This window comes from Asterias rubens, chromosome 15, assembly GCF_902459465.1.
Source record: "Asterias rubens chromosome 15, eAstRub1.3, whole genome shotgun sequence".
NCBI classification, from domain to species: Eukaryota; Metazoa; Echinodermata; class Asteroidea; order Forcipulatida; family Asteriidae; genus Asterias; species Asterias rubens.
The window spans coordinates 12,095,019-12,110,099 of NC_047076.1; the positions used below are offsets into that span (position 1 = coordinate 12,095,019).

Sequence of the window (15,081 nt, forward strand, 5' to 3'; positions counted from 1 at the left end):
CAGGGCTGTATACTCCCAAGGGAGCTAAGAAACATTACAGGGATGTTATTGGCCCTATGACCAGGGCACTAATGTCAAGAGCAATGATACGGTTATTGTGAAATGCGCTATATAATAATTTGTTATTATTATTATTATTATTATTATTATTATTATTATTATTATTATTATTATACCCCTGGCAGCGCAATATTGTACAAAAAGACACAAAAAACCTGTCATCTGTTTTACCTGTTAAGCAAATTTAGTGTATTCATTTCCTTAATGATTTACACACTTTCTTTGACAGGTCAGCATTAAAAAAGTTATGTTGATTCCTATTAATAAGTAATTTTGAAACTTTACAGAAACAGAATACTGTGACCCTCAGAGCAGTTTCTGTTTTTATTACACTTAAACCCACCAAATGTCCGTGCCGTTTTCTTCACCTAAAAAGTTTTTGTTTAGTTGCAAATATTTACAATCAGTGTTTTAAATTTCATTATGTCATGCTATCATGTCAGGTTAGTTGTGTAACATCATTGAGAAAGACATCCAATTCACATAAAATGTGAAAAAGATGAGAGTTTTGTTGCATGTCTTCGCTGCCGGCGACCCAGCGATGTCGAACCAGCCATGGCAGCGTGCAGCACTTGCACGTATGGTTCGGTACTACATGTCAAAATGTCAACAACATACATGTACATGTAAAAGAGCAATCCGAACTTACAGCGATTTCTTCTTTGTGCCTATCGTTGATGTTCTCAAGTTCCTGGCCTTGGACGTTGATTTCTCGTTCCATTTCTTTCATGATGGTCCGATGCTCCTTCTCTATGCGCTGCTCGACATTCTGACCTTTATCTGGAATTTAAAATATGTCTATAAAATGTGGCATATTGGGGTGTCATGGCCAAGCGCTTTAAAGCCATTGGACCCTTTCGGTAAACAGTGTTGTCCAAGGCCCACACTTTGTGTACCACAACTTCTATATCAAATAACAAACCTGTGAAAATTTAGGCTCAATCGGTCATCAGAGTCGGGAGAAAACAACGCAAAAACCCACCCTTGTTTCCGCGCGTTTCGCCGTGTCATGACATGTGTTTAAAATAAATCCGTAATTCTCGTTACAAGAAATTAAATTGTTTTGCTGTTTTCTCAAAAAGTAAAGCATTTCATGGAATAATATTTCAAAAGAAGTCTTTCACCATTGCCTTCTGTAAACTCTGTAAGTTATTTGTAAATCTGTGAATTTTTTATTTTTTTTTCTGAACCGAAAGGGTCCAATGGCTTTAAGCATCATCATGCCTCTGCTTACCGCCAAATTCTCTGCGTAAGATCACAATCGTCCGCCTATATGCAAGCGCAGAAACTCTGCGCTTGCTGTGTTAGCGTCATGAAATCAGGCCGTGTTGTTAAAGTCATCCACGTGTGGTTTATTGAATCCAAGTCATGAAACTCGTTAGGGTTGAACAAAGAAAAACTTAAAAGAGAGTGATTTGAACCATCCACCTATGGCATGTATGGCAATATGGATTAACGTACCGGTGCTCTACCAAGGGAGCTATCTATATATAGCCCTATGTTTGCGGTCTCCCTAGGTTTGCTTTTTTGAGAGTCGTTGGCTTCACAAAAACAATCAAGATTAAAGCCAGTGGACACTATTGGTAATTACTAATGTCTGTGGGACATCCTAAAGTATGCAGATAGATGTAAAAGGAAGTGGACACTATTGGTAATTACTCAAAATAATTATTAGCATAAAACCTTACTTGGTAACGAGTAATGGGGAGAGGTTGATAGTATAAAACATTGTGAGAAACGTTTCCCTCTGAAGTGACATAGTTTTCGAGAGAAGAAATTTCCATCAAATTTGTTTTCAAGACCTCAGATTTTGAATTTGAGGTCTCATATGTGACAAGGGTGTTTTTTTGTTTCATTATTATCTCGCAACTCCGTTGACCAATTGAGCTCAAATTATCACAGGTTGGTTATTTTATGCATATGTTGAGATACACCAAGTGAGAAGACTGGTCTTTGACAATAACCAATAGTGTCCACTGTCTTTAAATAAATTCTCCCAGTATAAGGAAAACAGTGGATACTTACATATTGCCTCGTGCAGTGCCTGTTCGGTCTCGTTTTCCTTAGATGCCATCTTGGCATTCAGCTCCCTAACCAGCTGTTTAATCTTGGAGTTATGCTCCCCATCTAGCTCTTCCAGCTTCTTCGCATTGGCCCTCTGGAGGGAGGCAACTCTATTGTCGTTGTCCTTGTTCACATTGTCCAGTTCAATCTTGTGCTCTTGCCTACAAGTTAAAAAAAAATAGTTTAAAGATTTATTTTTCAATAATTTGGGGTAGAACAAAGATCAATTTACTAAAGAAGAATTTAAACCAATGACCATTACATTATGTGTACTGGCTGAAAACTGTGCGTGGTTTGTCACTATTTTCTTTTGATTCTCACAATGGATTAAAGGCAGTGGACACAATTGGTAATTACTCAAAATAATTGTTAGCCTAAAAACTTTCTTGGTAATGAGTAATGGGGAGGGGTTGATGGTATAAAACATCTGAAGTGACGTAGTTTTCGAGAAAGAAGTAATTTTCCGCGAACTTGATTTAGAGACCTCAGATTTAGAATTCAAGGTCTTGAAATCAAGCATATGAAAGCGCACAACTTCGCGTGACAAGGGTGTTTTTTCTTTCATAGTTATCTCGCAACAACCGATTGAGCTCAAATTTTCACAGGTTTGTTATTTTATGTACATGTTGAGATACACCAAGTGAGAAGACTGGTCTTTGACATTAGTGTCCAGTGTCTTTAATAGATGTTGATTTTGTCATCGGGGATAAGGAAAGTAATTTTTTTTTTAACCCTTGCAATGATTGTGTATTGAGCACTGTACACTCACTTCTTTCCCAAAGTTCAGTGAAAACCCACGGGTAAATCACTCCATTGAGATTCAACCCACAACCTTTGAATTGCTAGCGCAGATGTCTTAGCCCGACAGCAAGAGGCAGTTTGAATCCATTAATTAGCACAAACTCAGGAAAGGGCTCACCAGTTATTCTAGTGGTAAAACATCTGCTTTAGCATAACGTAAAGGTAGTAGGCTCACATACCTTATTTACCTGCGGATTTTTGTTACAGAACTCGGGAAAGTACTGACAATACAGTACACATGGATGTAAGGGTAAAAACCAAATTGTAAATTAAACTTAACTGTATGCACTTACCTCAATAAATCAATCTCATGCATCAGTCTGTCCTTGGTTCTCTTAAGCTGCTCCTCAAGTTCCTTCTCTCTCATCTTCGGCTCCTCGTCTCCCGCATCCCCACTTCCTCCAGGAGGAGCTGCTCCAAGCATTCCTTCCCTCGTCACTGATATCATCTCCTCGACAGGTTGCATCTCGGCAACTTGGACCTTCTCTCTCTCCTCTGTAAGCTCTTGCTGCAGCGTCAAGACCTCTAGTTCGTGACCTGACTTCAAAGTCTCCATGGCCTCCTTCAAGGAAGCGATCTCTTCAAGGTGGGAGGATTTCATCGCCTCAAGCTCCTCAGTCAGGATACGGCACCGCTCTTCAATGACGTCGAACTGTTGCTTTCTTGAATCCAAGTCATCACGGTATTGTTGCTTAATCTGTCCAAGTCTTCCCTCAGCCTTCTTCTTCAAATCAGCGACTTTCTGCTTGGCTTCCTCACGTGCCTTCTCAACTTCCACTTTCGACGACTCCTCAATCTCTGCATTTCTGCTATCTTTAGAGCTGCAGATTGCTTCCAGTTCTTCTATCCTCTGTGCGTCTCTTCTCTTCGATTCGTCTTCTGAGGACTGTTGAGTTTCCTGTGTTTCCTTTAACTTGTCGGCTTCCTGTCGTAATTTCTCATTGATTTCTGAAAGTTGGTTATCTTTATCGGCACAAAGTTGTTCCAGCGTAGCTATTCTTTCAATAGCCTGGTCTTTTGCACTAATCGCCGATGCCAAACTTTCTTGAACTTCTTCTCTAGATTTCTCCATGCTCTGCCTCAGCTCTTCTGCCCCCATGATCTTTGAATCTTTTTCTTTACGAAGCTCTTCTAGTTCGGCAAGTCTCTCTGTGGCCAGAGCTCTCATTTGGCTCTCTGATGTCGCCGTCTCCTGTAGCTCCTTTAATTTTGCTGTTGCATCTTGTAGATCAGCAGAGAGCTTCTGCTTTTCTGATTCAAAGTTAGCATTCATGGAGGTGATCTCATTTTCAAACGTCGACGTGTTTTCCTTGTGGAGTATCTGGAGATCTTGGCATTGCTTCTCCATCAAGGCAATCTGTTCTTCTGCTGCCTTCACCTTGACTTGCATCTCAAGGTCATTATCAATCAACTCGTCAATCTTCTGCTGGTGTTCTATCTCCATCTGCTGCATCTTCTTTGTCAGGTTAGAACTCTCCTGTTTTGTCGACCCCTCGAACTGCTTCTGCATCACCTCTACCATCTCAAAATGTTGCTGCTCTATCAGCTCCATGTTTGCTTTGTGTTCTTTCTGTGTTTTCTCAAGCTCTTCGGAGTGACATTTTTCAAGTTTCTCGATGAGTTCTGTTGTCTTGCTTTCCTCCAAAGCAAGAGAGTCTTCGTGCTCCTTCTGTAGCTGAGAAATCTTCTCCGTCAAGCTGGCAACTTCGGAAGCTTTCTCCTGCTCTAGTCTCAAAGCAGTCTCATCAATCTCTTTTTTACATTCCTGGACGGTTCTCTTAGATTCTTCTTCCAACTCCCTGTACTTTTCACCGTGTATTGTTGTACTATTCTCAATCTCCTCCGAGTGGATTTTCTTTAAGTTCTGTATCTCATCTTCATGGTCACTCCGTGCTCTTTCAAGACCATCTGCCAGTTGTTTTTCTAGTTCCTGTTTAGTTCCCTCTTTCTCGCTTTTGAGTTGTACTATCTGAGATTTGAGAGTTGCAATCTTTCCCTTTGCCTGGTCGCGGAAATCAACCATCTGCTTCTTGTGAGTTTCTTGTGCTCTTTGCAGGGCTTCTTTGTGCTCTTGGTTAAGACGCTCAATGTTTTCCTGATGCGTTGTCTGAAGCTGAGACGTCAGATCATCAGCTCCTGTTTCCTTTTCTCTGAGAATATCCGACAACTGCTTCTGGAAGTCTGATTCACGTTGGCTCAACTTGGCGTCCAATTCCTTAGTTCTTTCCTCTAGTTCCTCTTGGTGGGATTTCTGGAGGGCAGACAGCTTTTGATCACTTTCCTCTTGGAGTCCTTGAACAGACTCCTGCAAAGACAACACTTTTGATTCTAGAAGAGCAACTTTCTCAGCGTGCTGGTTGCTAACCTCAACCCGGTCTGCATCTGCCTTCTCCTTGAGAGCCTTCCGACTTTCTTCAAACTCATCTTGCAGCTGCCTTATCTTCTCTTCATGAGATGCTTTATACTCTTCCAGCCTGTCTTTGTTTTTCTCTTGAAGCTCTTCGTAAGTTTTCTTTACCGTTGTTATTTTGGACTTTGCTTGATTCTTCAGCTCATGTAGCTGTGCCTTGTGAGTTTCTGTCAACTTCTCAGACTTTGCAACATGCTCCTCTTTAAGCGCCTGCAGCTCTGCGTTTTTATTTTGAAGTTCAAGAGTGAGAACTTCCTCTGCCTTTCCTCTTATCTCAATCTCGGCTTTAAGTGTTGCTTCCGTCTCCTGGAGCTCTCTCAATCTATCAACTTGTTGAGAATTCAATTCTGCTTTCTCCACAGCTTCAGATTTGACATGAGAAAGCTCTTCCTGAAGTTCGTCAACCTTTGCGGATAAGGTTGACTCTAACGCCCTCAGCTCTTTCACAATATTGTCCATCGACGACAACTGCGCAGATTTTTCTTCAAGGTTTTGCCGAAGTTGCTCAAGCTGTTTTTCCTGCTCCTCTAACCTGCTACCCAGGGCCTCCGACTGTCCAGACTTCTGTTGGAACTCGACTTCAAGCTTGGCCATACTCCCCACTTGCTCCTTCAACCTCCCTTCCTCTTCTTGCAGATCTCTGTATGCATTCTGTGCCTCCTGAAGTTTCTCACTCTCAGTTGCTAAGCCTTCTTCCAGTTGCTCAATCTTCTGCGAAAGCTCCGTCTCTCTGCTTTTAAACTGGGCAGCCAATTCCGCAGTACACCTGCCTTCCATCTCAGCTATCTCATTACTATGAGCATCTTTACTATTTTGAAGTTGTGCTTGCAAATCTGCGATTGTCTTTTGCGAGTGGTCATCCTGTTGACTTAATTCTCTCTTAACCGCTTCAAGGGAGCTAGACATTTCAGTTTCTTTATCCTGAAACTCAGACGACAGAGTTTTAATCTCTAGTTTGAGCTTCTCAATTTCATCTTCTGACGCCTGTAACCTAGCTTTACTTGTTTCATTGTTGTTTTGTAGATCGTCAAACGCTTGCTGGAGTAAACTGGTACTTGACTTCAGATCCTGTATGTCCTTCTCCTTCTGGCTTATCTCATCGAAGGCTTCAGAGAGCTGCTGTCCGAGTTTCCCAGACACTTCCTCGACAGAACTCTGCTTCTGAACTTCGATTGATTCTAACCGCCTCTCCAAATCCTTCTCGTGGTTTCTCCTCTCTTCTTGTAGTCTTGATTCAAAGCTTGATTCAAGCTGGGCGACTGATTCCTTATGATTGTTTTCATTATCGACGAGTTGCTCCTCCAGATTTTTACACTTGTCTTCAAGAGATGCGCTGAGAGAATCTTTCTCTTTGCAGATTCTTTCAAAATTTGAAACAGCTTCTTCATTGGATTTCTGTAATTCCTCCAACTTCTTCGACAGACTTTCCAACTCTTCCTCTTTAGTTTTGATCTCTGCATCCAACTTTGCAAGAGTCTCTCCTTGTTCACGTTCCTTTGTTTCTAAGAGTTCTTGAACCTTTGAAAGTTCAGTTTCAAGGTCTGAAACCTTAGTTTGCTTTGATGCGAGTTCAACCTCAAGAATGCTCGTGCTTTCAGCTTGTACAATTTCCAGTTTTTCTTTGTCCTCTTGCAAACTGGCGATTTGATCTTTAAGATTGCTTGAAAGCACTGATGTGTCTTCTAAGGCTTTTCTAAGAGCCTTGACTTCTTCAGAATACCTCTCATTGTGAGTATTCACTTCTTGCAAGGCTGTATTGATTATGCTCAATTGTTCCGCGTGTTTCTGCCTTTCTAGTTGTAGATTCTCATTAGCTGCTTCCAGATCACCATCAAGTTTGACCTGAAGGGCTTCCAGAGAGTTCTGAAGATCTTCCTCTCTTAGTTGGAAACTTTGGATTGTTTTTTCTTGGGCGCCAATCAAATCGTTTGCCTCGGAGAGTTTGGCAGTAAGCTGGCTGGATACCTCATCAGCTGAACTCTGTTGTTGGAGTTCCAGAGCTTCCAAGCGCCATGCCGTCTCTCTCTCGTAATTCTCCTGCTGAAAATGAAGCTTATGCTGAAACTCAACAACCCTGTTGTCATACTCTTTTATTTTTTCCTCCATACCCCTGTTAAATGCCTCAGAGCGCTTTTTGGACTCTTCTGCTTCTAAAACTAGCTTTTGAAGTTCATTGTTTTTATCTTTAATCTCCTCCAGATGGAGTGCTGTTGTTGCCTTCAACTGCATCTCTAAATCTGCAACTCTAGCTTCAGCTTCTTGTACCTTACCCTCAAAGTTGCTCTGAAGCTCAGCATGCATTTGCTTGAAGTTGGCAATTTCCACATCTCTTTCCTCAAGAAGTTTTGATTGTTCACCGACCTCCCCCGACCTTGCTACTTCTGCCATTCGGGAATGTTCCTCCAGAGATCCGATCCTCTCATTCTTTTCTTGGACCTCTCCTTTCAGGTCCTGGATCAGCTGTTTCATCTCAGAAGCCTTGGCTGCCAGCTTCTGCAGCTGGTCGATCTTCTCCTGGATAATTTTCTGATGATTCTGATTCAGCTCATCTACCTTCGTCTCATAGATAGCGTCCGCATCTCTGGCTGCTTTCTCAACTTTCTCCTCGTGACGTCTTCGCATCTCATCGACGTAGGTCCGCTGTTGCTGTTTCATCTCTTCCAGCTTGGCGTTAGTCTCCTCTTGATGGGCTGCCTTCAACTCTCCCAGAGCCTTCTCGTGTTTCTCCTTACTGTTGGCGATGGCCGTACGGCTTCGTTTGACGATTTCTTCAATCTTATTGCGGGCTTCTTTTTTGTCTGCCTCCGATTTATCCTTCAACTGCTGGAAACTTCCATCCATTTCAAGCTTCTCCTGTAATGAACAACCAACAAAAAATTGTCCATTAAGAATTTTGAATAGGAAGTTATAAAACATGGAGTTAATATTTGACTCTGATTGGTACACTGTTTCTGCTCACCGAAACTAGTGCAATTTTTTGTAATCTTACTGGAATTGATTTTACAAAAAGTTAAGATTGATCTTAACTGCAAACTAGTCTCATTTGTTTAGCTAAGTGTGAGGCAAAAATGCTAAACTAAGCTCGACTTTGATGTGCCTAGAAGGTTTTTGTGCTTACTGGGTTTGATTTTGCAAAGGGTTAAGATTGATCTTATCCTTAACTCTGAAGCGCTCTTAGTTGCTTCGCAAACTGTGATGTCACAACACAAATCACCATGGGATAATAAATGACGACAATGATAATGACCCATCTTAAGATGAATGCTAGTGCTTTGTGAAATCGAATCCCAAATTAATGAAAATTGGGCACCGGCCACTAAAACATCGAAGGAGAAAAAGGAGAAGAAAAAAAAGCTCAGCTGCCAGTGAGATCCAATTGCTGCCAAATGACCTCCCCAACTTAATGAAGGGTAGACAAGTGAGTGCAAGTCTCATAATGATTCTTACCTCAACACGAATTTGAGAAAGACAGGTTGTTTCAGAAATTTTATAGGTTTTAACGTTATGATTTCGACCTCAGTTGACTAGAGAGCAAGAAAGAGAGGGATCGTTTCTGAATTATAAACATTATTTAAGTCTCACCGTTGTCATAGCATCAATGACACGTTGAAGTTCATCCTTCTGACTGTCTTGAGCGCTAACAGCTGCCATCTTCTGTAATTCTCTCTCCTCGATGGCCATCATCATCTCAGATTCCTTCTCCTTCAGGAACCTCTTCTGCTCTTCCTCCCTACGCTGCATCATCAACTGGAACTCCTTCTCCTGAAGCAAAAATGCAAACACACTTTTTTATTTCTCACATTTTTCATTGTGAACAACGTAATCCTCAACAACTTAGAGACACTGGACCGTATGGTAATTGTGAAAGACCAATCTTCTCACTTGGTGTATCTCAACATATCCATAAAATAACAAACCTGTGAAAATTTAAACTCAATCGGTCGTTGAAGTAGCAAGATAATAATGAAAGAAAAAACGCCCTTATCACACAAAGATGCTTGATTTCGAGACCTCAAATTCTAAATCTGAGGTCTCAAAATCAAATTTATGGAAAATTACTTCTTTCTCGAAAACTATGTCACTTCAGAGGGAGCCGTTTCTCACAATGTTTTATACTATTAACCTCTCCCCATTACTCGTTACCATGTAAGGTTTTATGCTAATAATTATTTTGAGTAATTACCAATAGTGTCCACTTCCTTTAACATCTATATGCATACTTTAGGATGTCCCACAGACAAAACAGTTACGGACCCTGGACTCAATGTGCGATTTATACACGGCCCAATCGAAGACAACATAAAATCTTACTGCTGAAAAAATGCTTTACTTAAAAATCTCTGTTTATTTAGACAAGGTGACATGGAAAAGAGTTAACTGTACACACATGTAGTGTATAATAAACTTGAGGGTACAACCTTGTGTAAAATCTGGATGTGTGTTGGCTCCGCTCAATGCTCTTTTTCAGTTTTTCCTGAAGATGAGCAGACTGTACTGCTCAAAATGTCAAGCCCAGGCCCGAAAGCCAACACTTCTCCAAAAGAGATATTACACATGGTTGTACGTGCAAGCTTACTATTAAGGTGTTTGGGCATTCCGCCCGGAACGCCTCTTGTTTTTGTCCATTTTAAAAATGTTTGTATTGATACTTCCTCTTCATCTTCTTCTCAGCGTCCCTCGTCTCCTAACCAAACACCCTTCCCAAAGTCATATGGACTTGAAACTTCACTCAAAGTTAGATAATTATTAGTTGGTTAAACCGCTTTATTTACCTCATGATTGTAATCTTAATGTTGTCAACACCAGAAAAGCTTCAAACATCACTTAAGGTGACATGGTCTGACAAATATGTTTCCCCTTGTTTTGGGGTGTTGATTCTTCAAGAAAGGCGTTTTCATTATCTTATTCATTTGGACTTTTCTGGTATAAAATGTACTTGTTTATTTTATACCTTGTTTGATAAGAGTTCTTCACTTTCCTGCTGTTTCTGTTTGAGGATTCCCTCCCAGTAAGAATTCCTCTCGGACTCAACGTCAGTTTTGTCCTTCTCTAGCTCTCTCCTCATTGACTCCTTCTCTTCCTGAAAAAAAACCCAAACCATTTTTGTTACAGTTACATACATACATGTGTACATACATTAATAAAACATAGCCGGGTCATTCCGTGTCAAATCACCCCAGAAAAAAGACAGTTTTAAACCCTACCCTCTTCAAATTGGCTCAAATTTGTGGGGTGATTGTTGCTCAGCAAGCTCAAATTTCAAATTTCAGCTACGGCATGCTCTTTCTTGTTGATTTCGGTCAAAATGCGCCTGACTGCCGCTATTCAAACGACCATAAATCAGTTACCATTGTGTCAAACTGGTTGAAATTAGTGTCTTTGGAAAGGAAATTGCATAAGCTTTCCAAATCTGCCTTAACTTTTTCTGTAGGAACATGTTTAGGTTTAGTAACCCTTTGACCTTTACGTTGACCTTGGATTTGACCTTGTGGATCACGTGATCTGAGATGAACTTCGGTGAAAATTTACCCCCGTATGTTTTCTCCACAATATAAAAAAATTAGAGATATAATAATTTTGGCTTGCTTCCAAGCTCCGCTCAAAGTTGCCCTACTGGCCTATTCCTATGCAAAGTACATGTACATAACACACATGTCCATACATATGTATATCATGAGTTTGCTTGAGGACCATAGCCTCACTTGGTAAAGTCTGAGCTTAGGTAAAAGTTTGAATTTCTCATCTGTAATTAATAAAAATAATAATAATAATAAAAAACATTTATATAGCGCCAAATCCATTAACAATGCTCCCAGGCGCTTTACAACAAGACAATTTTAACCACAAAAACAAAATAATTAATTGGTCCAAAATAAGATCCATAAAATATGATCATAAAACAATAAAGATACATGTACAAGTAAAAAGATAAATATATAATCAATCAAACACATTTAGTAAAAGCCACCGAAACACTTTTGATCCAGTAAAAAACACAACAATAATTATGCTTTTTGGGGTTGAACAAAGAATTGACTAGAGTGGGATTCGAACCTACGACCTACGGATTAACGTGCCGGCGCTCTACCAACTGAGCTATCTAGCCCTATATTGGCGGTGTCCCTATTTTGTCAATATCTTTGTTCGGGGCTGCAAGTCAGAAGCCATACAACCGTTAACTCCCTTGTGGTTTATATTAACAATAATTATGATAATAACAATTATAAAAACCGCAACAATGATATGAAGCAGCGTGACAATAAGAACATAGAAATTACTTAAGTTAAAAATGCTTCCCTAAAAAGATGTATTAAAGATGGATTCCCTATTAAAGCTATTGGACCCTTTCGATAAACAGTATTGTCCAAGGCCCACACTTCGTGTATCACAACTTCTATATCAAATAACAAACCTGTGAAAATTTGGGCTTAATCGGTCATCGGAGTCGGGAGAAAATAACGGGAAAACCCACCCTTCTATCCGCGCGTTTCGCCGTGTCATGACATGTGTTTGACATAAATCTGTAATTCTCGTTAACGAGAATGGATATTGTTTTACTGTTTTCTCAAAAAGTAAAGCATTTCATGGAATAATATTTTTTCCTTCCTGAGACAAACATTTAGCTGGTTCCACAGACGAGGTGCTATTGCAGAGGAAGCTCTGTCACCGTAAGTACATAATCTAGTGTTCACAGGTTTACAATCTAGTTTTACCCGAGGATGATTGTGTGGTCCTAAGTGAAGTTGAATTAACCGTCAGCAATAGTTCATAAAGATAGCCTATAGTTCACAAAGATAATTACCAAAGACATACCTGCATGAGAGAGATGACAGCCTGCTTTCCTCTGGACAGCTCCTGGGCAAGATTTGTTCTCTCCTCCTCCCCACGATTCTCTGTCGACTCGAGCTGCCGACGTAACTCCAGAACTGGGTAAACAAATTGTGCATCAAATAAAACAATTTAATGTTTTGTTCACTGAAGACCGCAGGACTCACTTGTAAAATCATAAGGTTGCAGGTTTGAATCCTACAAAACTAACCACTGACTGCACAATGACTAAAATAAGTATTGTTGTCTTTTATTTTGTTTGTTTGCACCGATGTGTGTATTAAGCTCTGTGTATTCACCGCAGGCACATGACCCTTGCAATTCTAGAGCAGATGTCTTATCAACTCGACTTCCAAGATTGCTTGGTAGCTCGAGGCAGTACGAATCCTTTGTTTTATTGTCGTCTAGCTACTGAGTTGATTCATTTGTGCAATTCATAATCATAGACATTTAACCAATACATTGTATGAGAGAGATTGGCTATGGCCAGCTTGGTGCTTATTATCCCCTTGTGCGAGTTCTACCGAGTTTAGCTGTTGGGAAGATCTTCAGACACAAACCACATGCATTCCCCAAAGATCAGCATGCATTCCCAACACAAAACAAAGGAACAGGGAGCCACACAGAAAGTGACTAATTGGGCAAAACTTTGAGAGCTCCGAATCTACGCTGTTTCCAATCATATTGAAAATTTCTTGCAGATTTGCCACATGACACTATTACATAGCTTTATGTGTGCACCATTTGATGGTTTAGTTGTATAGATCACTTTTAGGCAAACTTTGCATTATAAAAACAAGCAGAAAATACTGCTTAAATAATTTCTGATTAGCAAAAATATGCAGGATACCAGTCACATATTATACATGTGACATGGTATTTTGGCTGGTAACCTTATTCTAGCAATAATTTTGTTGTGCTTAGCTTCTTCTTGTGCTTAAGCAGCTGTATGTAATTGTGCCCTGCACGTTGCTATACAAAAGCTTGCCCTGAACCACTTGACACAGCAACTGTCTCTGTAGTCTGGGGAATTCACATTTAAGCAGTAACTTTTCACTGTTAGTAAGGCAGACGTGGTTCAAATCAAACTCCCAAGTAGTTCGTTGCACCACAGAGTGAGAGCAGTGTTAGGCCGTGTCCGAATTGGCGATTCGGCTACAGCTACGGCTAGATCGCGCGCGTCTGCCTATTCTTCAACACTGGTAGACGCGCTGATCTAGACGTAGCTGTAGCCGAAGTCGTCGTTTTGGACACGGCCTTATTTTCTTCAACACTGATGATAAGAAAAACTGTCTTTGTTGTACCTAGCTGCTAAATATTTTCAGCATCAAGCAAAGCGCATGTGAGTGAGTGAGTGGAAAGAGACAGGACCACCTTGCAAGAAAACGAGCAGGATAGGGGGTCCTAACCTGTCTTCCTTGCCTCTCTGATTTGTTGCAGGCGCCTGGCTTTGTGTGAATCTGAAGACTGGGTAGTATCGGAGGGGAAGAAGGAACCTCGCCCGATCGGGGAAGGGGAGGGGCTGGGAGAGGCAGGCACGCCTGAGGGATGAATCATTCATTCAAAGGAACTTTCACCGTGTCATGTCTTTTGAGGATACAAATTTATTCATGAAAACGTTTCAAGACAGTTCAAAATCAACTTCAAGACCAACATTCTACAGATCAAGCTCAACCATGCGATTCAAAATACACATTGCTGGATTCGAGCTTTCTTCTTCTTTACACATGTTTAAATTTTTCCTTTACACTTGGTGTATCTGTCAGTTTTTTACCTCACACCTTTGTACTAAGCACTGTATACTAAGTACTTTCCAGAGTTCTGTGAACAGAATCCACAGGCAAATTCCTCGGGTGGGATTCAAACCCGCGAACTTTGTATTGTTAGAGCAGATGTCTTCCCCCCAGACCTCCAAGCTAGCCCGATGGCTAGAGGCAGTTTGAATCCTTAGCAGCGGGTATGGAGGAATGTACCGAGTTTACAGTGTTTATAACCAAACTATATTCTTCATCCCCGATGAACATAGTGAACATGGTTATACCCGGAAGTTTACTATTTATTTACCCACACCATGCAAAGCTTCAAACAATACTTATATAAAACACAATTTTACTGATTGAGATATGAAATATCACTGCAATGAAGAAGGAGATTTATTAAAAAAAATAATACTCTTCCAGCTTACCTGTTTTCTCTGCATCTTCTAGTCTCTGCTTCAAGTCATCTCTCTCCTGTCCCGCCTCCTTTGCTCTCTCTCTAAGCTGCGCCCCTTCATCTTGGCTCTTGAGCAGCTCAGAGTGCATCTGTTGTTTGGTCTCTGCGATGGAGATGGCTTTCTCTTCACCGGCTTGGTCCAGGAGCTTCTTGGCTTGGCTCAGCTGCTCCGAGAACTTCTTCTGCTCTGTCAAGTGCTGTTCCTGTGAGATAAACAGGAATCAGTAGAGCATTAGCTTGCATCATACAAGTGTCATGGCCTTGTACACGTGACATGGCCGAGAGATGGACTCCAGCTCTTGAGTTTCCGTTAAGCAATGTAACGGTTAAGTCTCGGTCTTGACACTTGTGTCCTTCAGCGAAAAACTTAACCGCTGTTGCTTGCACGACCCAAAAGATGTGGGGTGTCGTAGCCGAACAGCTAAGAGCACCGGACTCAAGCTCTAGTGTTTCTGTTCAGCAGAGTGTGGGGTTGTGTTTCGGTCTTGACCCAAATGATGGGGGTGGGGGGGGAGTCGTAGTCGAACAGTTAAGAGCACCGGACTCAAGCTCTAGTGTTTCTGATTAGCAGAGTGTGGGGTTGAGTTTCGGTCTTGACCCAAAAGATGGGGGGGGGGAGTCGTAGTCGAACAGTTAAGCGCACCGGACTCAAGCTCTAGTGTTTCTGATCAGCAGAGTGTGGGGTTGTGTTTCGGTCTTGACCC

General features: G+C 41.1%; 1 protein-coding gene across 6 annotated transcripts in view; it reads right to left on the bottom strand.

The window, feature by feature from the left end:
* The window catches only part of LOC117299817 (golgin subfamily A member 4-like), a 41,995-nt gene that overhangs the window by 17,205 nt on the left and 9,709 nt on the right, over positions 1-15,081 (bottom strand). For 5 of the 6 annotated variants that reach the window (XR_004520109.1, XM_033783342.1, XM_033783341.1 and 2 more), the window contains exons 10-17: positions 14,349-14,580; positions 13,573-13,704; positions 12,149-12,261; positions 10,287-10,415; positions 8,918-9,097; positions 3,219-8,188; positions 2,086-2,285; positions 710-840 (exon numbers count right to left, since the gene is read on the bottom strand). Coding sequence is in view for 5 of the 6 variants with exons in the window: in XM_033783342.1 (XP_033639233.1) it covers positions 710-840; positions 2,086-2,285; positions 3,219-8,188; positions 8,918-9,097; positions 10,287-10,415; positions 12,149-12,261; positions 13,573-13,704; positions 14,349-14,580 (6,087 nt within the window). In the remaining variant the exon portion in view is untranslated. The remainder of the gene's footprint in view (positions 1-709; positions 841-2,085; positions 2,286-3,218; positions 8,189-8,917; positions 9,098-10,286; positions 10,416-12,148; positions 12,262-13,572; positions 13,705-14,348; positions 14,581-15,081) is intronic. The other variant, XM_033783343.1, reaches the window with a different exon arrangement.